Raw genomic sequence first — 25,023 nt, 5'->3', positions numbered from 1 at the left:
GGATATGTGATGACTAAATGCCTGCCCTGAGCCAAACACAATTCCAGGTATTTGGATCTATCAGTGACCAAAGCATAAACACTTCCTCACTGTAAGATTCAAAGATCCAAGCAGGATCTAGTGTGCACCAATGACTCAGGAGACTGAGGTAGGAGGATCACAAGTTCAAGACCAGCCTCAAAAAAAGAACTGGGGATGTAACTTGGTGGTGAAGCACCCCTGTGTTCAATCTCCAGTACCAAATAAATAAATAAATAAATAAGATTAAAAAATTCTGCCTTGGGTTGTTGTCAGTAGCCAACTTTGGCAATTCCAATTTTCCATTCAAGTCCTGCAGAGAAATATCTAAAGATCAGTGGACCAGCTGGGATCATTATAAGTGCAAACTTGGGCTGATATTTCATTTATCACCGAATACCCTTCCTGCAAAAAATACAGCAAAATACTTTTTGATTGGTGCAACACAGTGGCATTTTAAGACTCTAGGAATTTGCTTATTGGTTTTTAACCAGTGTCTATTATTCCCAAAAAACCTGTGCCTCCTTTTCCCCAGTGTACAATCACTTCAGTAAATGGCTGCAGATCTCTGTGGGAAGGCTTGGAGGAAATGTTATAGTATGTTTCAGGACCTGCCTCCTCATCGCATCCCAGCTTCCGTATGATCCAAGGGGCTCTGGGCCCTTGAGTTGACTTAGGTCTGGAAACTATATTGGAAACTATAACAGTGGCAGTGGCAACTCCGGTCAGGATCTTGTCTGCCAGATCTGGAGCTTCTCTTCTGTTTCTTGGGCTCAGAAATGTCCTACCTAGTAGGCTGACTACTGATTTTCTTTCCAGGAACACCCTAGTTAATTAATTACCACCAAAGATGTCTGCAGTGAAAGGCTCTCTAACTAACAGCATGTTGCCGCTACCTTGTCATGAACGCTCACCACTTGTCACATGCTTTCAAATGGCCTCTCTCTGCCCATTGGATACATTGGAATACTGTGTCCTTCAGTGTCATAGCTGGCTTACAAAGGAGAGCAACCCTGGGGCCTTCCAAGGATGCAGAGGCTCCCCTCTCCGAGTATTTCTCAGTGCCTTACTAAAAGAAGAGCCTTTTGGGTGTTCTGTCTGAAAGCGGTGGGGGAGTGGACGTGCAGATCACATCTAGTAAATCCACTGCAATGTTCCTGTTTCTCTGAGCCTTTGGATTCCCTCCTCCACGTGCCAGAGAAGTTCTGGCACTTTACCATCACGAAACACAGGCCACCATTGAAAATCAGTTTCAGTCCACCAAATAGTTAAGCTGCACCTCCATCTGCTGAACTAACACATTAAATCTCTACTGTGTGCACCCACATTGATGAATTCAGTCTGGTCTTGTGCTATATTTTATCCTTCCTGGCCTAACATCCTTAGAATCCACTTCTGCACATGTTCTCTGGCTGGTTGCTAATATATAGTAGCAAAATCTTGCAATTCTTTTCGAGGATAGGTTATTTCCTCCAGAGTGGTGGTGGATACTAATTCCCCTAGATCATAGTGAGATACGTCTCTGGCTATGGATTTGGTCCTCATTGTTGTGGATCTTATGAAGAATGAGTATTTCTTTTAAAGACATCTGTTCCCATTGATTTTATCATCCAGTTTTCAAGCAAAGGGAGGTTTGTTTTCTTAGACACAGAGCAACAAGCTTCTTGCATTAACAATGAAGGCCCAGAGTGACTTGGGTTTTAAGACTGTCAGCATGATCTGGGCTCAGCGAGAAATCCCTATTCTAATTTTTAGTATCCTTTTCTTTTTTTTCTAACATTCACATGAAAAACTTGATGAAGTGTGAATTCAACTGACATTGTAATTTATCAGCCTTTCCAATTAAATTCAGCATTTGATTATCAGCCATATCAGTGCTTTGACAGCACAAAATAACAGGTTATTTTGGAGCTGCTGGAATCTTCCTGGGTCTCAGATCATGACTTGAACAGACAGTTAAAAGATCCACACTTGTTACTTTATCAGTGCTCCAATGCACTCAAAAAAGTCCATTCCATACCACAGTCCTTGTGGTCTTTGTTGTTGCCTGACAGTCAAGTGCAGTGGCCATTTGGGCTTTAGTCAGCACTGCATCGAGGTGATGAGCTGATCAGTTGTGGTGCCACTAAATGAAATAAGTTACTGGATCCTATTGGATATTGTCCTGTTGGTGACAAACCAACCAACCAAATTCAGCACTGATCCAAGGACACAATCATACCACTCCCCAAATCCTGTCTTTGGGGGTCAAGCTCCTTGGACATTCCTGGAACCTTTATCTGGTATCAGTGAGGGTCCAGTCAGAAACCACACAATTGTGTTAGTCACCTTTCCCTCACTGTCACAAATACCCAAGACAATCAACTTATAAAGAGAAAAGTTTTAGGGGTTTATTGTGGCTCACCATTTTTGAGATTCCAGTCCATGATGAGTTGGCCCTTGACAGGCCTATATCAAGGCAGTATATCATGGTAAAAGAACATGGTGGTGCAAATCCTCTCACCTTGTGTCTGAAGAGTAAGAGAGAGGAAAAGGAAGGTGCTGGGGTCTCACTGTCTCCTTCAAGTGCAGGTCTTCAATGACCTGAAGACCTCCCACTAGGCCCCACCTATTAAAGGTTCCACTACCTCTCAGTCGTGCCTCCTTGGAATCATGCTATGAACACCTGGGCCCTTGGGGGACATTCCAGATCCAAGCCACAACAGTAATTTCAACAAGGAATGAGATTAATATAATAAATTATTAACGATAACAGAATTTTATCTACTGATGATGAGGAAAGAAATCCAAAGCACATAGGAATAGCAGATAGAGAAGTCATAAGCTCTAGGACTGAGGCAGAGCACCTAACAAGGAAACAAATACGAACACCGCTTACTCTGGATTGAGGTCCAGACATCACTGGAAAGGTCAGAGAGATTTGCAAAAGTGTCATGCTGGGGAAAGTTGATCAGAAGCCTCCCTCTGGGGACCAGAGCAAGACATCACATGAGGTACCATGCTGTGGAAGTCGTTGGGAAATCAGCACTGGATGGTGTTGGTGTATACTCTCCATGGAATCAGGGGAGACTACCCAGAAGTAGGTGTTATTTCATAGAAGTCTCTGGAAAGCCACCTACAGAGTCAGTGCTACTGAATGTGACTTGGGGTGACCTCTTACCACTGGGGTGTCACTGTGTACCACTGGAGCAAGGCAACAGCATCGCTGGACCAGAAAGATGAGCTCCATCCTCCTTCAGGGTCCTTCCAGGGCCTTCCTATGGGCGAGGTTGGCATCCAGACAGCTGGTGAAGGAGAGCTGTGTTGGTTTCACAGGCAGGTCAGTCAAGGGCAGACTTGGAGCCGACGGGCACTGATCAGTGGCCCACAGACTGGGGACTAGGCAAGCAACTCTCTGGCACCACCCACACCCCCTCTGATTTCTGCCTCTAGACTGAGGAGCCTCTTTCATGCGTAGGGTTGAGCAGTCTGGTTCTTATGTCAAATTTTGTCCCAAAATCTATTGTTCTTTTTGGTCACCCTGATGTCTGCTCTTTTAGATGCAAAAGCCAAAATGGATTACTTTTCCCTCTTTTTTTCTGCCATCCTTTTTCTTAGGTAACCACAAAAACCTTTCCAAGTAAATGAAAAAGGGAGTGAAGGAGTACAAGGAAATATGTGTGTATGGGGAGGAGGGAAGCCCTGGTTAATAAATAAAAATTGTAATCTCTCTCTTATAAAGTATTGTATTAAAAATGCATCTCCATTTAACCATTGATATGGAAACATGGGAGACTATTCTTAACTCTAGTGTTATAGAAATAGTTTAGATGACTTTTCAGTTACCTCAACTAATAACTATTAAATTAAGAGAAATATCCTTTGAAATTTAAGTTCAGCTTCCATATGCCTGTCTCGGTAATTTTGATGTAAAAAAGGAAAAAAGTTTTTAACGGGTATATTCCATTTCTTTATTGAATTTCAAAGTATTTTTAAAGCAAGAATAAAACTATTGTAAATATCTGATTATTATGCTTTTAAACTGCCAGTGTGACAAATGAGTTCGCATTTTTTTTTTGGCAGAATGGCTTTCCTTACTCCAAGTGAAGATATAACTATCATGGTTTTTCAAATGTGTTTCAGAATGCTGGAAAGTTCATGACATTGCACATAGTAAGCAATGATTCCCCTCTGGGGAACTTTAACCTACAGTGCTAAACAAAGTTGATGCTTTTGACACAAATCAAAAAATACAGGCCTAATCATTATACTAGGGTATGTGATGTAAGTTAGAGACCAAGTCAGTTTTCTCTTTCTGCTAATTGCAAAGGAAACTTGGAGAAAGCAAGGTTGAATTGAGAAACGAATCAACCAACCAAACAAACCCTTCTTTCTCTCATATTTATGTACTTAAGCTTGGTGGCTGCCCTGACCTGAGGGCCACATACTTCCTGAAAACCAAAAGATGAACTTGCAGGGCAAACTTCTTGCCTTTGGCTGGTGGTGGCCTTTCCTGTCCAGTTGCCATGGAGACAGACCTGTGAAAATCACTTAAAAGCAACTATTTTACAAGGCAGGATGTTAAAATCCTTACTTCTGCCTTCAGTGATTTGACATCTGTTTCTGTCAAAACTCAAATGGTAATCTTAAGACCAGGAAGCTAAGAATGAAAAATCTGTGGGTTCGTTTTCATTGCCAGAAACCAAAATCAATCTTTGGCCTATAAGGTGACTACAAGTACACAGGTGACCTTTTAGTATGAGTTTTTATGTATTATTGCTTAGGTAAGAGCTGCACAGCCAAATTAAGGCTGGAGTTTAAGTCTATTCTGTGTTTTGATTGTCTTCTTAAATAAATGTGTCGAAAATCAGCATTTATCAATTTTTAAAAACTAAACATCTATCTCCAAGAGACCAGGCAGACAGTTCTGGTTGTAGATCTTCATGACTGCTCATCTTAAGAGCCACAATCATTACTAACAGGAAAAAAAATGCACAGTAATGTGCTGTCCTCAAATGAAAATGATCTTACTGGCTGTCATCAGGGAAACATGCAGTTTTTTTTTTTTAATTAAGATTTTTTTTTAATTGTAAATAGACACAATACCTTTTTTATTTTATTTTTTTTTTAATGTGATGCTAAGAATCCAACCCAGTGCCTCACACATGCTAGGCAAGCGCTGTACCACTGAGCCACAAACCTGGCCCCGCGTGCAGTGTTTTGTAGCAAAGGATTGATAAGAATTTAACAATTCATACTCACTCACCTGGATCACCTGCTTACTAATGGCAAGGTGACAGAGATTAACCAGAACAGGATATTTAGGGTAAATCTGTGTTACTCAAATCAACATATGTTTTCAGGGTCTGTAAATTCTAAGAGAAGTGTTACATTTTTGTGTGTGTGTTTGGATGATTGTCTTTGAATATCTCATCTAGCATTTAGGAAAATTTCCTCTTAAGCAATAACATGTCAAAATAACTTTTTCAGAAATAGAATCAGATACTGGTTTAGGTAACTATTTATCAGATGGAGCCCTATGGACTGCTAGTGGTCTGCTGATGTATTTTTGGACAGAGAATTTGGTTCTTTAGAAAGAATGTATACATTCTTTTTTACAAGTTTGAAAAAACCTACTAGAAAATGTACAGGTCAGATTTCATAATTTTTCTTTTGTTACTTTGTAAGGTGTAGTAAAGCAAACAAAATATAAGCTGTCAAATCTTTGGCTTTTGAGAAAGTCATTACCTTTTCTAGAATTAGTTTCTTTGCTCATAAAATGGGAGATCTTCTGGGATTACCATGAGCCTTGAAGGAAACAAAGTATATGAAAATATTAATAAACTATAAAGTGCTGTCCTGCAGTGACTAGTACTGTTGGTATTTGCTTTAGGGTAGCGATTGTGCTAGAACACTTACTACTTCAGAAAGTGTATTGCATGTTATATAAGGTCTTTAAGTTCTGATTTCCTTGCCCATAAAATAAGTGCTGCTTTATGAGTTTGTTGTGGGTAAAAAGTATGATCATGCCCATAAAAGAGTGATCATGGTGCCTAGCACATATGAATCATAGGTATTGATTTTCTATTACTGGTATGATAGTTCTTGTGCATAATATATCATTATACTCACATCATCTGCAGTTTAGCTAAGCATGAGTCATCACTCTAAAATTTAAAATTCTTCCATAAAAACTTTAACAATGAGATGCTGTCTATGGGGATCATTATTCCAATAAGATACAATAGCTTTCTAATACTTCCCAGTGTATGAATCTTTAAGTTGACTGAACGTTAGCTCATTCGAATGAGTTTTATACAATTTATGCAGGTCATCTAGAGCAGTAAGTGCAATTAGTTCTAAGTTAAATAGAGGCTTATCAAGTTAAATAAACAGCAAGATTTTTTAGAGTATCTGAATTAATTCGATACTGATAGCTGCCAGAGTACTGGGCTGAGGTTCCTTTAAAGGAACCATGAGCCCACTGGGTGCTTCACACCTTCAAGAGTTTATAGTACAGACAGTACTTGCTGCCTTTCTCTTGGACAGCTGTGCTGCAATCACACTGGGCCACAGACATATAGTCCTGGGCCGACACTGCCCTCTGGTGTTTGATTCAGTGAGGTGGCAACTTCTGGTGTGCAGCAATAGAGAATCCACCAAACCCCATGTCTCTCCATGGACTTTTCCCATCCCCTTCTTGCTCAACCCAAACCTTCGCCAGGAAAGTGTGTGTGTGTGTGTGTGTGTGTGTGTGTGTGTGTGCGCCTCTCCCCTTCATTGTCTGTTTCTATTGCACATTAAATCCATTCTTCTTTTGCTATTCTTTCCTGCACACATCTATCTTTTATGCTCATTTCCATTGTCTGTCTTCCCACTATTTGCTCATTAATGCTCAGAAATATCACTCCTTTATCTTACATGATTTCCCCCTTCCATCTCATGTGAAAGGGCTGTAATAATTATGACCGTTTGCTGCGGGTATGGGGAGGAATCAAGTTGGGATCAAGGGAAGAGATAGCTATAATAGTGACATCAAAAGAGATCAGTGAAGTCTTAGTGCTGCCAGATGATTAAATCCTTCAAAGCACTCAGAAGGGCTCAGTATCTCCAGAATAATCCATTTTCCCCCTAGTTAAGCCTACTTTAGCTCAAGCACAAGGATTACAGGTACATTTAAAAGCATTTTTGGGGGGTCTGGGGATGTAGCTCAGTGGTAGAGTGCTTCTTGCTAGTGTCTCTCTGTCTCTCTGTCTCTCTCTCTCCCCGCCCCAGTCTTTTCAGTTGCTCGGTGTTTCTGTGTTGTGTAAGTATAAAACTTCATAATGGGTCCCGCATTGTATCAGGTTTGGGATTATGAACAATTGTTCTTTGGCTACAAAATCAGTCATTGCAAACCCCAAAGACCCTATGCTTTGCTCTTCTATTAACTTTTACATGAATTTGAATGAATAGATGTTCTTTGTGTTATTCAGAATAGTATAAGTTGTATGCCACTAAACAGTACTCCCTCAAATCCCTTGCCTTGACACCATAGAAGGTGATTTCTCACTCAGGCTGACCATGTCGAGGCCATGCCATGTAGAAGAGGTGGACTCTGGGCTGCAGTAGGGGAGGATAGAGATGGAAGGAGCACCCTGGTTGTGTAAAGGAGGAGCATCCCTTCATCCTTAGAGTGATACACACCATCTTATTGGCCAAAGATAGCCACGTGACACCAACCGGAACTGGAAGGAAGCCTAGAAAATCCCAACTGTCTTTCCATGTCATTCTTTCATTTGATCTGAGCTTTTACTTATATCCTGGGTCTCTTCCCATTGAGCTATCTGTTTCTTATCTGTTCCTCTTCCCCTTTCAAGATCTCCCAATAAACAAAATGGAACACTTTGTCAACCCTGAGACTGTTTATAATGCTGACCCTGGTTCTTTTCTGTTATCCGTCTCCCAGACTTCACTTCATCTCTCTGTGCTTCTTGGGATCTTTAACTTCCTGTGTAAATCCAACCTGCAAAGCACTACAAATCATTTTTTTTTAATTCCTTGTTTTCATCTAGTTACCATATTTTCTAAGAGTCCACAATGACTTTCTACATATGTGTTAAGTCTCACTCATCCTGGCCGGGCCCTAATATATACTAATCTGTTTTGTCTGTCTTCTGAATACAAGCAGTTCCTAAAATCCGATCTCTCTCCAGCTGAATGTTCAGGGGCACTCCCAGGCAGGTGACTGTGAACTGTGGCAGACATGCATTTTCTGGTCTAAAGTATCAGATCCTTTATGACAAGGGCCACTGCCAGGGTGTTTACCATGGATGGTTCTGAGTGTGCTATACCCACCTAAACATTATCAAATGTACCCTACTTTGTCAAGGCTGTTCTTTACAAAATTCAATATGTGTGCAACTAGTAAATGGTTTAGTTGTTATATGAAAAGTAATATCAATGAGTATAACAATGATAAGATACATGCAAACAGACCTTTTGAAAGGCATCGATTTATTTTACTACTTTGGCGTCATAAGATTAAAAAAATCATAGCACAGAGTCATACTAATTTGGAATAAAATTTCAACGATAGCCCCATTGGCTGCACATTGTTCCATCGGCCCCCTGTAAATGCTGCCTGTGGTCAGCAATGCAGTGTTGAGTATTTGGTTTTAATGATTATTTTCTGATTTCATACAGCTTCCTCCGGCTTTGCACCACAATTTGAAAAGAAGAGTTATAGAGAGATTCAAGAAATCCCTCTTCAGCCAGCAGAGTAACCCTTGTAATTTGAAATCTGAAATTAAAAAGGTATGGTATTCTATATATAGGAATTCTTTAGCTGATAAAACACATCAGTTACATCTTATTCTTCCTTTACTTTGTGCTTTGAGCTCTATCCTCTATTAAAGGGTTTTATTACTGCTTAAAATACCAAATAAAGTGTAAGTCTTAGCCTCTCCCAAAGGTGAGAGCCTTTGTTTCTTTAGCCATTATTTTCAGATGCTAATAGAGAGTTCTTTCAGCATTATTATGTATTTTCCTAAGAATAGATGTTATTATTTATTTATTTGTGGTGCTGAGGGTTGAACCCAGGGCCTTGTGCATCTGAGGCACACACTCTATGAATTGAGATATATATCCCCAGCCCAAGAATAAATGTTATTATATATCTAACTTAATGTGTGTATATTTCACATATTTTAGAAGATTCCACCCCAATATTTTATTAGAAGGAGTCTACAGGGGACCCCCAAGTTGAACTTTGCCCTTTTAAAAAGGCAGTTGATGCTCTGAGACCATGATTTTGATGATTTGTGAGAGGGCTACATGAACTATTTCTAATGTTGTTTTTTTTCCCCATATTCAGCAATCTCCTAAACTTGAGATGCTAAAACATATTTTTCTTCATACATTCACATTTAGTGACTAAATCACTAAATTAACTATTAGTGATTGTTTAATTGTTTATTCTCTCATTAGCACAACTTGGTGGCAGTAAATCCCTCTGTCTTAGAAGTAGCCATAAACTCAGTTTTCTTGTCCCTGAAAGGCCCAAAACACAGGTCATTCAGCAAACCCAGGTAAAGATGCTTGGTCCCCTTTCAATTTTATATTTAAAAATTTTTTTCTTTCTTTCTTTTTTGTTTTTTTTTTTTTTAACATTGTTAACCTTGGCATGGACATACCACCAATGAACTTTCCCTTTGACTTTCTTTTCCCTATAATGTATCTGGTCTTAAACATGGATTAGGAATTATTCAGGGAATATGATAGGCTTTTCAATAAGAAAGGCTAATAGAACATTTGCTCCGCTGCCTTCCATCTTCCATGCCTGCACCATTAGTGCCTGTACACACTAAAAGGAGATGGGGAGGGTACTCAGGTTGTAGGTAAAGAAAGCACAAACCCTGTCTCATCAGAGATTAGAGAGGGAGATTTCTTTCATGCATTGTGTTGGCAAATAAGGCCAAGAAACGAAACCAGAGGAGATGGAAACAGAAACAGAGACCTCCCATATTTATTTAATGATACTTACACTCTGTATCCTGAAGACTAGTAAATATATTTTTAAAAGACAGAAGCTCATATTTCCCACAAAAAGATTACCTATTGCTTGGTTTCTCTATTCTTATTAAAGTGATATTCCCAATAATCCATTTTGTACATAAACTTATTTTACCAGAAATCCTAGTTTTAAAGGTGAAAGCTTCTACTACAAAGTGGTATACACAAAGGTGGCTCTGACTCTTCCTTACTCAGTGATTTTCCAACAGTGTGTGTGTCCTTAAAGCAAATCATTTTCATTTTTTATTACTCAGACTTCTGGTTCTGCATCCTTGCCTTGCTGTCTTTCTCTCTTCCCCTGAAGGCAAGGAGATTTCTTTTTGTTGAATTGCACCTCCCCCTGCAGACCTGCGCTTTCCTCCTCTGCACCACGGTAGCATCTCTTACTAGTGCAGTTAATTTCTCTCCCTTCTGGTCTAGGGAGGAAAAAAAATGGAGATTAACAGGTGGTATAAGTGTCCTGGGGGGATAGATATATCCTTATTTTCAACTTCATTTAAAAGCAGATTCAACTCTCCTGTGAAGATCACAGGGGTCCCCTTCTCTGATTCTATAAGCTCATGGAAGTCTATGGGACACCCTGTGTGGACCTTTGGGCTGGGAAAGAGGAATGCTCAGCTCCATCCAGGCTCTGTCGCAATCTACTAATAAGTAGGTTGTGTCTACTTATTAGAAGCTCTATAGGCTCCCAGGCTGGAGCCATAATGCTTAGAGCATTATGGTGTATGCCTTCTTGCTCTGTCCCTTGCAGAGGCAGCCTTGACCCCTGTGTGTTAAGGAAACCTTGCCCAGATGTTGACATCCTTCCTGTTCTTCACCACTGAACTGAGAAGTCAGCTCCTCCATAAAGGCTTCCTTTAATTTTTCCTGTTCAGGGTTAATCTCCCCTTTCTCTATGACTGGATCACTTTTTTACTCTTATATTTAAAGTATTTTTTCTTCTGACTTACAGTTCTGTTTTCCCCACAGGCAGTGTTTCTGATCCATTTTGAAGGGTTTTATGTAGTGCCTGGCATGTAGCAGGTCCTTGATGTATAATTATTGATTATAGAATGTATCATTTATATATTCTGTATCAGATACTCTCGGTGTACTCAATTCTTGATTAAAATATATAATGATGTAACATATTCCTATATTTCCATATGAATGTTGAAAGATCTCCAGCCCCCATCTAAATCTAAGTGAGAAAATTGTGAGCTGTTTCCCACCTTTCTGGTATAATCTTTTGCTTGCAATAATTTTTTTCCAGAAGTAGATTTTTCACTCTGTGTATAGTCCTAAAGGATTGGCCAATTAGCCTTTGACTGATCCAGTTGCCCCACAACAGGGCTGCACATAAAATACCCTTGATTCTCCTCTCTCTCTCTCTCTCTCTCTCTCTCTCTCTCTCTCTCTCTCTCTCTTTCCTGAAACTAGAGACCCCATGTCTCTAGGTTGAGAGCAAAATTAGGGCTGATTGTGTCTACTTATTAAGAAATTAGACACAGCAGGATATATAGAGAAGTCGAAAACGGACGAGCCCTTTCCTAGGAAATTAAAGTCCTTATTTATAATTCACCTAAGGTGGTCTTCAGTACAGCCTGCTCCGTCTTGCCTGGAACTGCAGGGACAATAAGGCAACCGAGTGACTATATCGGTGTCTTTGGGAACTAAGATTTTCATCATGGGAAAAAGAAGAAACAGAAGCGAGAGGTCAATTCAAATTAGCACTGGCAGTATCACTATGAAGGAATATAAATTCATGACAAATCTTAAAAAAAAATACACGTTTTCTAGTACCTAAACTAAAATGGTTTAGGAACTAACCAAGCAGCAGTGAGCTCCTCTATCTATCCATGGTTCCTCAGAGATAGCTGATGGGCTTGGAGCAGCAAGGACACAGGACTAGGTTGGAGTATCTTGACATAGCATGTGTGTCATCGAGGACAGCTGGGGGCATAACCTGCAAAGGCTCCCACTGCCTATCTTTGGGATAATTGGAGTACCCATGAGAGTAAGAACCAAAATGGATAATTGAAAGCATTAAATAATGTTTAAATCCAAGTGTTCATAATGATACTGAAGAAAATCTCTCATTGGTTACTTCTCAAGAATACTCAGTTCATTATTTTAAAAATTGTTTGCAAATGTATTCTGTCTGTCCTTTATTAACTCTGTCTTGGGGTAACTAAATGGTTGGTGAGGGGAAGTTTCTCATTATGGAAGGACTTACTAATAACTGCCAAAGGAGTAAAGAATATTATAGTTATGCAGCCCCTGGTGATAGAGTGGATCTAGATATGATCCTCCAATGGCTACTAACATCACAAGAACAGGTACAACCTGGCATGCTATGCCCCCTGATGGAAATGAACAACACTAAGTCTTCTTCTTGCTAAAAGCTTGCTTCTACATCTGATCAAGCCTCTAAATACAAAGTCAACCAGACTTTGTATAGTTAGAGCCCTCAGATCAATGTGGTTGCCACCTGGCTTTGCAAGAAGTTTTATTTACACAATCCTATGCATTCACTTATATATTGTCTATGGCTACTTTTGCATTCCAAGCAGAATAGTGTAGCTGAGACAGAGGCCATATGGCCTCTAAACCCAAAACCTTTACTATCTAACTGTTTTAAGAAAATTATTTGCCAATCCCTGCTCTGGATCAAGCTTACCACTTGCAGCAAATTCAGAAGAGAAAGAGAACATATTAATTGATAGCATGAGGATAATCGTGGATAGTTGGAGTATTGGAGTAATTGGATTAAAACCCATACATGGAAATTCTGCAGGAAAACTGACCTGTTTTTTTTCAATAAATATATTGTTAGGAGGAGTGGAGAAAGAGAAAGGAAGAGAAAAGGAGGGGAGAGAAGAGAAAGGAAGAGAGGGATTGCCTATAAAGTTTAAAACATTTTAGGGAAAATATCAACCACTTGCAATATATGGACTTACTCCTTACTAACTTAAAAAAAAAACTTGAAAAGCAAAGTTCAAATCACGTATTTTTTTTTTGAGATAATCAGGAAAATGTAAACATTGGTTGTAAATTTTGTTTTATTAAGGGATTAGTCATTTCTGTTGGGATAGCTGTATTCTGATTATTTTTAAAAATAAATCCACATTTTTTCCAGTGCCACGTTGAGATTTTATGGGTGGCCTAGTGTGTTTAAAGGGTTCCTTTTCCAGTTTCTGTATGTAGAACTTGCATAGGTAGGACAGGATGTGGAGGAGATATAAATGAGGCAACCTGTTTAAGCTGGTTGGTGGGTTAACGGAGTTCATCGTGTTGTCCTCTCTAGTTTTGTTAAATGTTAGAAATTTTTTAAATAATAAAAACAATCATGCATTTAGTTTGAGTGTTGATGCCAGATCCCTCCCAGACCAATGTCTGGGCATGAGTGTTTTGAAAACAGCTCACCTAGCAAAGCTGCCACATAGAACTGTAGTGGTTCGGTCCTATCCAAAAGCACCTGGATGAAGGGTTTACTGGGCTGCATCCTCTGGGGTAAGAAGGTGGCTTTTTAAAATTTGTACAAAAGCACAATGGGCACTGGAGCCATGTGATTCTAGCAGGTAGCAAGGGCTGAGAACCATTATGTTATAAGTTACAAACATCATTTGGACCAAGAATGAATACAAACAAAACAATCTATACCCAGGTGAGAAGCAGCTAATGATTTAAGCATTGAGCCATGGCCAGGAGTTCTTAAATTTTGCTGCTTACTGGAATTACCTAGAGCTCTTAAACATAACAGGCCGCATGTCCCTTCCATCACTTAATCCCCCACGGAAATGGAACTCCAGAGATTCGATCCAGGTATTGGTTTGTTTTTAAATCTCAGGTGATTTCTTTGTACAGACAAGGTTGAAAATCATTAGTCTGGTAAGGTCAACATTTTTCATATCTTATTGTGCATATCTGTCACCTGAGTTATTAATGTGGGTTGTGATTCAGTAGGTCTGGTGAGGAGGGGAGATTGTGCTGTGCCCATCTAGGGGCATGCTTTGAGTAGCTGAGCTGTATAGAACATAGTGTCTATCCACTAGGAACATCTGGTGTATCCAAAGACTTTTTGTTAGAAAGATGGTCTGTCTAGTAGGCCAAAAAAGTTATCTAGATACAATCGCATCCTGGGCCTCCATTTCTGCATTTTACCCAGCTCCTCCAGTGCTGCTGCTGCTGCCATTCTAGGGAGCACCCTTTGATGGGAAGGCCTAGAGAAAACCCTGTGATGGTCTTCCAGTGGTGTGGGGTATATGGCCCAGAACTTTTTCCTCTAGGCGTGTGCCTCCCTGGTTCTTCTCTTCTGTTTCCAATCTGGTGTGCACTTGAGTGCAGATCAGCAGGTCAAGTTTCCATTATTTAACAGCTGGCACATTCTTTGCTTCCTTACTCCAGCTTTTCAGCTCTTTTTCAGGCAGGCAGATTGCTCAGCATCCTGGACTTAATTAATTAATTAAATGGTCCTTTATGCATATAATCATCATGGTTTATATTTGCCTAGTCCTTGCCAGGGCCCTTGGAGACATCATAAATCAGCAGGTGCAGCACGAACCTGTTTAGACCAAGTGGAGGAGGACCTATAGCAGGGCTCTCCTGCCTGGCAGACTCAGGCCACCATTCCCTCTTTGCCTCGACCCCACCATCAGTGTCCGATTCAGGGTCTGCAGAAGACAAATCTTCTGGGTAATTAATGGTAGATTTCCAGTCTTTTAGTTTTGCTAGGTAGACAAAAATTCTTGATGGGAATGTAAGGCCCTATATAGCAGGGCTACTTTTCATTAGCAGTGGGGACTTTGAGAGTGTTGGGGGGCTGATGATGGACAAGCATATGTGGGTGCATGTGCAGATGTGTGTGTATGTGTGTGTGTGTGTGTGTGTGTGTGTGTAAGAAAACAAAAAAAAAATAAAGACTGGACACTTTTGTTAACAAAGTGGCCTATAAAAAGCTAATAAAAAGCTAATCGGAGCTGTAGGTTAGAAAAGATGCAAAATTAGGAAATAAGTTATGTCTTATAATGATGCAGTTCAGTCAAAGAAGACAAGGAAATCCGAAAGGAAATGAGACCAGAGACCAGCGAGTGCAGAGTGATGGAACATGTTGTGAATTTTCTCACTGCTGGTACCTCATTTCATTTATGTTTGGCTCAGTTTCTTCCAGAGTCCTACCTCAGTTGCATTAGATCCCACATAATTTGTGTAGTTGTTCTGCAGCAGATAGCCTTATTTTATGATATGGGAAAGAAAATGTTGTTTGGGAAATTTAGTAGCGATTACATTTGTAGTTTCTCATTGTTTTCTTCTGTTTTAGGTTCTGTCTAAAAAGTACTATATTCTATTGACCAGTAAGTGCTCAAATTGCATAATACCTGTTCAAAGTCAATGGTGTTTGGGGAGGAGGAGGAGGAGGAGGAGGAGTGGGAATAGGGATATGCAGCCTGTTCTCTGGAATGTATTTATTTGACTTGCTTAGTTCAAAAGTGTGTATCAACTGGGCAGGCTGGGGAATGCCCATAACCCCAGAGATTCTAGAGGTTGAGGCAGAAGGATTCCAGGTTCAAAATCAGACTGTGTAACTTAGCAAGACCCTGTCTCAAAATAAAAAGGAAAAAGGGCTGTGGGTATATAACTCAGTTCAATCCCCAGTTCCCCCACCAAATAGCATGGATTATTGTTTGTTCTTCAGAACTGTAATGTCTGTTCAGAGCAAGAGAGCCCTCTTATTTCAGTTCAGAAGAAGGTCTTATACATGTTTCCAAATAGCATGTGTGCCACACACAGGAGGTACACCTGTCAGTGGAAGGTTCACAGTGCACTGAGGACTTGGGCATGCTGGCCCAGGACTGCTGATCCACTGGCTTGCTGTGAGGGCCACTGCTTTAAAGGTGTCCTGCTGTGTCTTCCCTATTTCCGCCTCCTGGGGAACATTTACTTTACCATCTGGCACACCCAGGATTAGACTTGCCACCTTGTTCTCCCCTCCTCTGTCCACCCCAGTAACACTGGCAACGTAAGTTTGCCTTCTGCTCCGTCTTTAAATCTTAGCGTCTCTTTCAACTGCTTCACTTCATTTTTCAGACACTTATTTCTGTGCAGTAATGGGGAGTGAACCCAGGGCCTCACACAGACTAGGTAATTTCTCTGCCACCAAGTATTTTTTGTGTCCCCCAAGTTATTAGCAGTTGGGACTGGTGGCAGGATGGATGGTTCTGCTTGACCTTTGGTGGTAGGCAGCCCTGGGTTCCGGCCCTGGTTCTACCACTTAATAGCTATGCTCTTTGGGAAAATTAGTTTATCTCCCTGTTTCCTCACCTGTAAAGTGGGGATGATATTTACTTTAGGGGATAGTTATAAGAACCAAATATATTATTAAATATGACTAGAGTGTCACAAGCATCCCTAGCTGACAGTGGGTGCTACTGTTGTTATTAATGCTGGCTCTTCCACATCCTTCCTTCCTTTGTCACCTGGTCCAGGTTCTTGGCCCTTCCCTCTTTCATCAGCGCCACAGCTGCTTTGCAGATCTCCTTGTTTCCCAGACTATCAGACTTAAAGATAGTTCTTTAACACTTGCTTTTTATTATCATACTAAAAAATGTTAGTAATTTCTGAATCCATCATCTCAACTCTGGGATCCAGCTTTCCAGACTAGATGAGTTACTTAGTAATAAGTCACTGATTTATTTAGTTGAGCCTCCTCATACTCCTCCTAGTGTGTCTGCATTCACCCTGCTCTCCCAGCCCCAATCCAACCACTATGCTCATTGCATTGCATCAAGGGTGATTCTTTCAAAGCAGACCATCTCCCCCACCTCTTTCTCTCTCACATACTCTCTCTCTCTCTCTCAATCTCTCTCTCTCTCTCTCTCTCACACACACACACACACACACACACACACACACACATATCACAGAAAACCCTTTGGAGGATCATTTAATAGAATACAAAAATCCTCTCCATGTTATTTCCACTCCCATTTGGTCCAAACCCTGCTTATCTCTCCATCACGTGCTGCTCTTGCCCCTTGCTGTCTCCAGAGCAGCCACGAGAGCCCTTTTCTATAGTTTGCTTATCTGCCATGCTGTCCCGCCAGTCTTTGATCATGCTTTCCCCAGGCTGTAATGCTCTTTCCACCCGATCCTTCACTCATTCTTACTTATTACCTCAGTGCTTGGCATAAGTGGTACCTTGGGAAAGCCTTTCCTGGATAAAACAAATCTATCATCACCTCCTAGAGCCACAGACCTGCCCTTCAAGGCATTCAGCACAGTTGCAATTTTACACGTGTCCAACTAAATATTTTACAGGCACACCTCCCCCCTAAGTAGGCAGCAAGCTCCCAGAGGATAACTTGATCGTCACTGAGTTATTTCATTCTTTGGATTGGTGTTTGGCACATAGTAGTTGATTTTAAAACTTCACCAAACTAATGAATGTCACTTCCCCCTTCATTCTGAATCCTTGTAACTCCATAACAATGGACTCATGTCATTTTCCTCTCATTGTTGTGTCTTCAGTCTGCAGTGCCTGACTGTTACCCCAAACTCCCCTCACCTGGATTGCCAGCTTTGCTTCCTTCATTCCACCCACCCACATCCAGGCTTGGTTTCCATGTTCCTTCTACAGAACCTCTGCAAACCCTGGTGGCCTCCTCTTTTAAAGTCTAGAACGCACCGTCTCATACTTCATGATTTCTTGTATCACCATTTCACAGATGTTAACCTATTCTTCTAGTCAAGATACAGATCTTGTAGAAGGCAGATCATGCCTGCAGCCTGCTCATATCATACAGAACACGCTGACCAACACACAGGAAGGAGCAAAATGTTTGCTGCAAGAATACATGTATCTAGAATCTGAAGCACAAATAGAAGTTCATAAGAAGCTCTTCGCATAAAAATAAACATACATGGGTTCAAATGCAAGGCCAGTGGCTTTTAGTCTTTGCCTTCATCCATGGGCCCATTTCTTTGAGGTTCCAAAGCTAAAGGAGATAGCTAATGTGACATAAGACTGGAAACCTCAAAAAACGTTTTCTTTAAGCTTTAAAAATCAATGAATAAAACTTGTTTTTTTTTTTTTTTATACAATAGCAGCCTTGATCTCTCTAGGTCACCCACCCTTTATATACTTTTCTCTGGGGCTTTTTGGGTGTGAAATCTTTAGGATTTCAAGATATAAACTTCTTAATTAAATTGAACAAGCTTTCTGTAATGAAGGGGAACATTTCAAGGCAGCCAAATTACTCCTGTGCCAAGCATAGGAGAAATATCCCTATGGTCATTTGAAAGGTAATGCCAGGAAATTATTTTCAGCATCATAATACATATTAAGAGGCTTAGCTGGAATGACCTGCTCGCCGGGTAGGGAAAACACAGAATGCTTAGGGCTGACCTCCAGGCACCCTACAGCATGATGAGAAAGTTTGTCAGTATGTGACTGTCAGATCCTCCTGCATTACAGTGTGCTACAATCTTACAGTCTTGTCATATTACAAATAGGTTATTAACTAAAGTAAGGAAAATAAAATTTCAAGAATAAAAAAGGCTGGAATTATTTTTTCTTCTAGTGCCGTAGATGTTTGGTAATATGGAGACTGGAAAACACATAAATTGGGGCTGGGGATGTGGCTCAAGTGCTCGCCTGGCATGCATGCGGCCCGGGTTCGATCCTCAGCACCACATACAAACAAAGATGTTGTGTCCGCCAAAAACTAAAAAATAAATATTAAAAAAAAACAATCTCTCTCTCTCTCTCTCTCTCTCTCTCTCTTTAAAAAAAAAAAAAAAGAAAACACATAAATGATTTGTATTTGCAGTATCCAAAGTACAATGATGGAATAATTAGTTATTACTTGCTTATATAAAATATTTTCATTAAGGCATAAAATGCATGATGCATACAATGATGTACATATACAGCCAGCACCATAAGTTTGTAGACATTTATATGAATCCACATTTATATATGTTCGCCCAGGTGACCATATAGAACCCACATCAACATATAGAACATTTCCTACCCCACAGAGGCCTCCTGCTGGTTAAGCTCCTTCCCTTGCCACAACGTAATCTTTATCCTGATTTCTTTCACCTTTGATTAGTTTTACCTGATTATGAAAATGTATATAACTGAAGCCAGGTGCTATGTATTCTTTTGTTTCTGGTTTCTTTTGTTCAACACTCATCCTTGTTTTGAGAATTCATAGTTTGTTCTTTGTTATTGCTTTGCAGAATTCCATTGTATGAGCACATTATGAAATATCTGTTCTTCTATCCATGGACTTTGGGATTTTTTTCCAGTTTTTAGTTATTATTAATAAGGCACTATGAACATCCTTTCCCTTGTCTTTTGACGGATATATGTACTGATTTCTCTTATATAAATCCTTAAGGGTGAAATCACTGGGTTGTAGGGTTGGTGTGCGTTGTTTAATCGTCCCATATACTGTCAGGTTTCTCAAGTGATTGAACAAGAATGTATTTTAATTGGCAAACAGAGTGTATGAATTCAGAGTGACTACTATTGTTTAGTCCAAATTATGCCATTTGTCTCTAATTTATTGATATTTGACCTTTTAAAAATATTTCAACTCAGGTATTAAAATTGGGTCATCCCAAGTGCTGGTTGAAATTAAAGGTGAAAGGAGTTGAAAAACATCAATAGCTTAAAATTCCATTTTAAAAATGCAGCTTTATAGGAAGACATTAAGCTGTTGGAGCTCTAATAAATTCTGTCTTTGGTGAATTACTCTTTTCTTCAGAGTGTTAGGAACTAATGTTTGGAGATTAACCTTAATTAATAGTAATTTAGCAAAACGTAATAAGAAACTGGTTTGTCTTGGTCAAACAAGAAGGCATTGTTCAAAGCAGAAACATGAGAAAGGGCTGGGATCTGGACTAAACATACTCTTCTGTTGAATAATTGGAGTTTATTCCTCCTACACTTGATTAAAAATAACATCTTGATGTCCCAGGCCCAAGCCATTATTTTTCTATCCATTTTTATTTTTGCTCTCATAAAGCTATAAAGTGCATTTTTTTTCATGTGACCAGGGAATTGTCTAACTTGCTTTCACTGTAATGTGCCCGCTTCCAATTTATAAGTTCTATTGGAAGGAAGATGTTTATCTCTTTTCAAGGGATTGAAATCCACAGAGCACTAAATTTTCTACACAGAGACATGGGGAAATGGAAAACACCACACAGAGGTCTCCTGTCATTTGCTTCTGAATATAAAATAAGACGTAGGTTTGCTTTTTTTTCTGTTTCAGTTATCTCAGGGATCTCCAGAACCAATCGAGCCAAACTTCTTTACGGCAGATTACCATTTATTACATCATTCATTGGGTGGAAACAGCCTGTCCTCAAATGACCTGACAGGTAATGGTCATCAACATGGGTAATCTGGATTTCACCCACACACATAAGTCATGTCATTTGGATCAGCAGCTAAACCTAAAGTATCACCTTCAACTGAAAAGAAAACATAAAGCCTATTTTGTTATCTATCATAATAGTTGACATATAGTAGGAATCAAGAAATTCCCTGAGATTTATCTTACCCAGTGTGGCAGCTTCCTTGATCATTTATTAATACCATGAACAAACAGCAGAATCTGTGTGGGTGAATTGTTATTCAGAATTCTTTCTGTTTCTTCTTGCTTATCTGATGATGGGAAATAAAATGCCCCCAAAGCATCCAGGGAGATAAAAAGTAGAAAGTGAAAGCTTAAATATTCAAAATGGTGAAAAAGTTGAAGCTTACTTGAACAATCTACATCAAAAATATTCAATTTTTTCCCCTTTTTAGCAGAAATTTCACATAGGGAGGTAATATGACATAGGCACAGATTCTGCAAACCTGGATGCCTAGATTCAAATCTCAGCCTCACTATTTAGAAGCTGACCTCAAACAAGTTATGGAAGCTCTTTGAACCTCAGTATCCTTTCCTGTAAAATGGGGATGAATATAATAATAATATAAAAATAATAAAATATATCAAATTTAAGTAATACCTGTGTCATGGAGTTATAGTGAGGATCAAGTTAAATTAAAAAAGTATCTGGCCATTAGTAGGAGCTCAGCATAAGTAAATTCTTGTCATATTAGAAGAAGAGTTCTGGCTACCCTGAGGTTTCAGAACTCCTGAATAATTTTTGAATCTAAATAAATCATAGTTCTATCACTCAGTAAGATGAACAAAAGTTAAAGCTCTTACAGTTAAATGAGACTTGACATCTCTTCCATTTGGAAAAATGCTCACTTTAGTTGTGCTTATGTTGTTACCTGAGCAAATTATTTCCTGTATCAATTATCAGACTTTCCCTTAGTCTTAGTCTCCTGGGATAAAGCTAATCCCCATGCAGGTAGAATTTCATTTAAAATGGTTTCTGAGAAGCTCATAAGATCAAGATAAAAAATATGCGGAGTCATTTGCTTCTAAAAGCCTCTCCCAGGACAGGTAAGTTCATGTACAGGCCAAACTTCTCCTTCCATTAGCAACTGTGATGGGGTGAACTCTGATGGAAGTCTCTCAGAAGCTTGACACTGAGTTGAGGACTCCTCCCAGGGCAGCCCGTTGCTCCACCCCAGAGCTGAGCAGGCGTGACCCTTGTCACAGCAGGCTTGACCCTTGTCACTGCAGGCTTGGCAAGAGCAAAGGCAGCAGAGCTGTGGTGCTGTGGGGAGGGAACAGGGAGCACCTTTAAACTTGGCTTTGAAAATGAACTGCAAGGACTCACACCTTCAGGCCTCCCCTTCAACTGCAGCCTGATCTCTTTTCTCCCTCCAGAGGGGCAGGGAACTCCCAGGTCTCCACATAGGTTGATACGTTCAAGTAGAAACTGGTCAGCCGTGCTCTTGGCAGCATGGGGTAGGTTAAGGTGCTGCTGGTATATTCATACCAACCATCAATACAGGTCCTCCGCTCTAATGTTATTTTCATACAGGCAGCCACATGCCATAGTCAGGTCTTTGTGGTCTTTCACTAATTCTGCCTCCCTATAAGAATTTATTTTTCTTGCCAGCACATATGTACTCTTCTTGCCTTATGGATGATTGGAGTCTCTCAATCAGAAAACTCACCCATCAGGTAGTTCATGTTTGGACTCATGAACATGGACAAACACAGCCCTGACCTCACCAGCCAGTTTGCGCTGTAAGCAATGCTCCTGAATCTCAGTATGGCCATACGCAAAGCAGCCAGTTATTACAAGAAGCAGAGCATCTATCAAAAACCTAGACACTTAGGAATTTACTTTTAAGTCTCATTTTTATCATTAAGAAATTGACCTATTTTCACTGCGCTTGAAGTCATAATTGCCAATAAAGTGTGACTGAGAAAATTAGACCAAATATCAGACTTCCTATAATTCATCTATTTCAGGTCCACCCACCAGCTCTGATTTGGAGGAAGGAATAACATATGAGCAGATGCAGGTGAGGTTTTTGCAGTGCCTCTGAATGATTTTATTTTGTTCCTTTTAATTTGATACTAACCTGATTTTTTTTTTCAATTTTAGAGTGTGATTGAAGAAGTCCTAGAGGAAAGTGGCTATTACAATTTTACATCTAACAGGTGAGATCTAGAGTTTGATTTCAAATGTGAAAGATGAAATGAGATCATCAGATATTAGATGTGGGTTTTCTCTAGCCCTTCATTTCAGAAGTTTTTTTTTTCTTTTTGAACCTCTATTTTAGATATTTGTATAAAATATCTTTGCCAAGACTAAATACCTACACAGGTAAAATACATGTTGCATATCTTCTGTATGGACACAGCTCCTGTGTTCTCTTTTGAATCAAAAAGTGATCTTCCTAGTAAATGACTTATATAAGAATAACAAATATAATTGAATGGAAAAGCATTTCTAGATTTTTAAAATTAATATTTGTCTCATTCTATAGAAGAGCTAGAAACCCGAGTTTCCATCATTTTGAAATATACCATTATTTGCATAGAAGACTAGGTGTGGGAAATGCAACTAAATAAAGAATCCCTTCAGGTACATTTAAGTTGGGTTTAAATGCAGTCCCTCTGTGTTTTGTTTTACCATTTGCTCGCTCTAAATAAGAAACGTCAGTTTACTGGGACTGCCCTCCATCAGAAAGGGACTGCATATTATCTTAATATAACCATTATCTGTTCTCTTAAAATACACTCCATTATATCAATTTAAATCTAGTCCTGAATTCCTGTAGTTTTACTATTAGGCACAGCGTTGATGCAACAATTTGAGTATAGTTAGTTTATTTGAGAGGTGATTCCGGAAACCCTAGTATGGGATAAAGAAGTTATTTAATACAGGTGTCATTATCAAGCAGGTTTTCATTCATTTATCCCATCCCACTAGCATGGGATAAAGAAGTTATTTAATACAGGTGTCATTATCAAGCAGGTTTTCATTGGCTGGTGCTCAATCCCATGGAAGAAATCTGAGAGCCAATGCAGAAAGAGAACAGATGTCAGAGTTTTCCCACTCCCAGGGTGAGGGAGTTGGGGTATTTATTCTCCAGTTTCCACCAGTCATTATTTGAGGCCTTTCCCAGCAAGTGTTGATCCCCTGGTGTTTCTGGCCTTTTTAAAGGTGGTCAAAGAAAGGTGTAGAGGCCAGAGAAATCCTCAAGGAGAGGAATCAGGTACTGGCCACTAGGGATTCAGCCAGTATGTTTTGAAGTGGCATGGATGAGAGGGTATAGACAGTGACAATATCTACCCTACTGAGCTGTCTCTTGACTTTCCAAGGACCTGCCCATAGCTGAATCATCAGATTGATCACAAGCATCCACACACACAGCCCAAGTGGCTCAGTGTTGTTTTATGAGGCACTGTCCTTTGATACCAGGGGTGCTTTATCACAGAAGTACATCCCCAGTCCTTTTTTTAAAATTTTGAGACAGGGTCTCACTAAGTTGCCCAGGCTGACCTTGAACTTGGGATCCTCCTGCCTCAGCCTCCCAAGCAGCTGGGATTACAGGTGTGGGCCACTGTGCTGGCTAGTAAAGCTATTTAGTGGTATCTAAATTATTTGTGGTATCTAAATTATTTTAGAAGTTTCCCTTAAAGATAACTAGTAACCATGATAAGAGAAGGAGGGCCCCCGGAACATCTGGTTACAGTAATTACCAGGAAATTAGATTTTCTTTGAGGTTAGTTCAGTCACCAGTATTTATTTTTCTTCTCTCATTTCAGTGAGGTTTTCTTATGAATCACACATGAGATTATTCAACTACTTGCTCTTTTAGCTCGATAATATATTTCCAAAATACACCCTTTGTAAATTTAGTTCTGTTGTGATTTGTAACTACAGAGAAATGATGAGTAATTCTCATCTTCCAAAGATTTATTGTTAATAGAAATTACCATCTCTGCAATCACTCTTCTTCCAACACCCCTGGAGAGGTTTCTGGATTTTCCCTTTCTGCTGGAGGGCAGACTTTATCCAGTCTTCTGTGGATAACATGAATGTCTCTGTTTTCCAACACTCAGCATCTTATTATTTCAAGTGCCCTTGGCTTGTAGTGGGGTAAAGGTGACTGTTGTCATTTTATCTGCATTTCCTCAGCGACTCAGATCAAGGGCAAGAAATGTTCTCATATTTTTGCAGAAAATCAACTAAACACTAATGAAAAACTAGGTGTGTAAATTTAAGGAAGCTCTTATAAGAGCTCTTATTTGCTCCTTTAAACACTGTCTTTTTTGTAATAACAACAAAAAACAACAAATATATCACTCTTTTTTTAGTTTGACTCTCATTAAGTCTTTAAAAAATCTAGTTCTGGAGATATATTACTTTCTTAAAAGGTGTTGCAAATTTCCTTATGATGAACAGATAATAAGATTCCTAATAACAAAGGCAAAAAACTGTTCATAGTCACATTTAGAATTTTAAATAGAATATGAAGGCACATTTGAGCAGTGAAGTTCAAATAGCACAAATTGGACAGGACATCAAAAATTTTATAAGATTCCCCAAAAGAAT

General features: G+C 39.6%; 1 protein-coding gene across 5 annotated transcripts in view; it reads left to right on the top strand.

The window, feature by feature from the left end:
• Nek10 (NIMA related kinase 10) overlaps positions 1–25,023 on the top strand; it is a 226,862-nt gene that overhangs the window by 193,077 nt on the left and 8,762 nt on the right. For all 5 annotated transcript variants that reach the window (XM_046437346.2, XM_046437345.2, XM_046437347.2 and 2 more), the window contains 4 exons: positions 8,683–8,793; positions 20,313–20,421; positions 22,428–22,480; positions 22,564–22,619. In XM_046437346.2, the coding sequence (XP_046293302.1) occupies positions 8,683–8,793; positions 20,313–20,421; positions 22,428–22,480; positions 22,564–22,619 (329 nt within the window). The remainder of the gene's footprint in view (positions 1–8,682; positions 8,794–20,312; positions 20,422–22,427; positions 22,481–22,563; positions 22,620–25,023) is intronic.

Source organism: Marmota monax, unplaced genomic scaffold (assembly GCF_021218885.2).
Source record: "Marmota monax isolate L192 unplaced genomic scaffold, Marmota_monax_Labrador192_F-V1.1 WCK01_AAM20220418_F8-fsc00021, whole genome shotgun sequence".
NCBI lineage: Eukaryota > Metazoa > Chordata > Mammalia > Rodentia > Sciuridae > Marmota > Marmota monax.
This window is presented reverse-complemented; position numbering and strand designations above follow the sequence as displayed.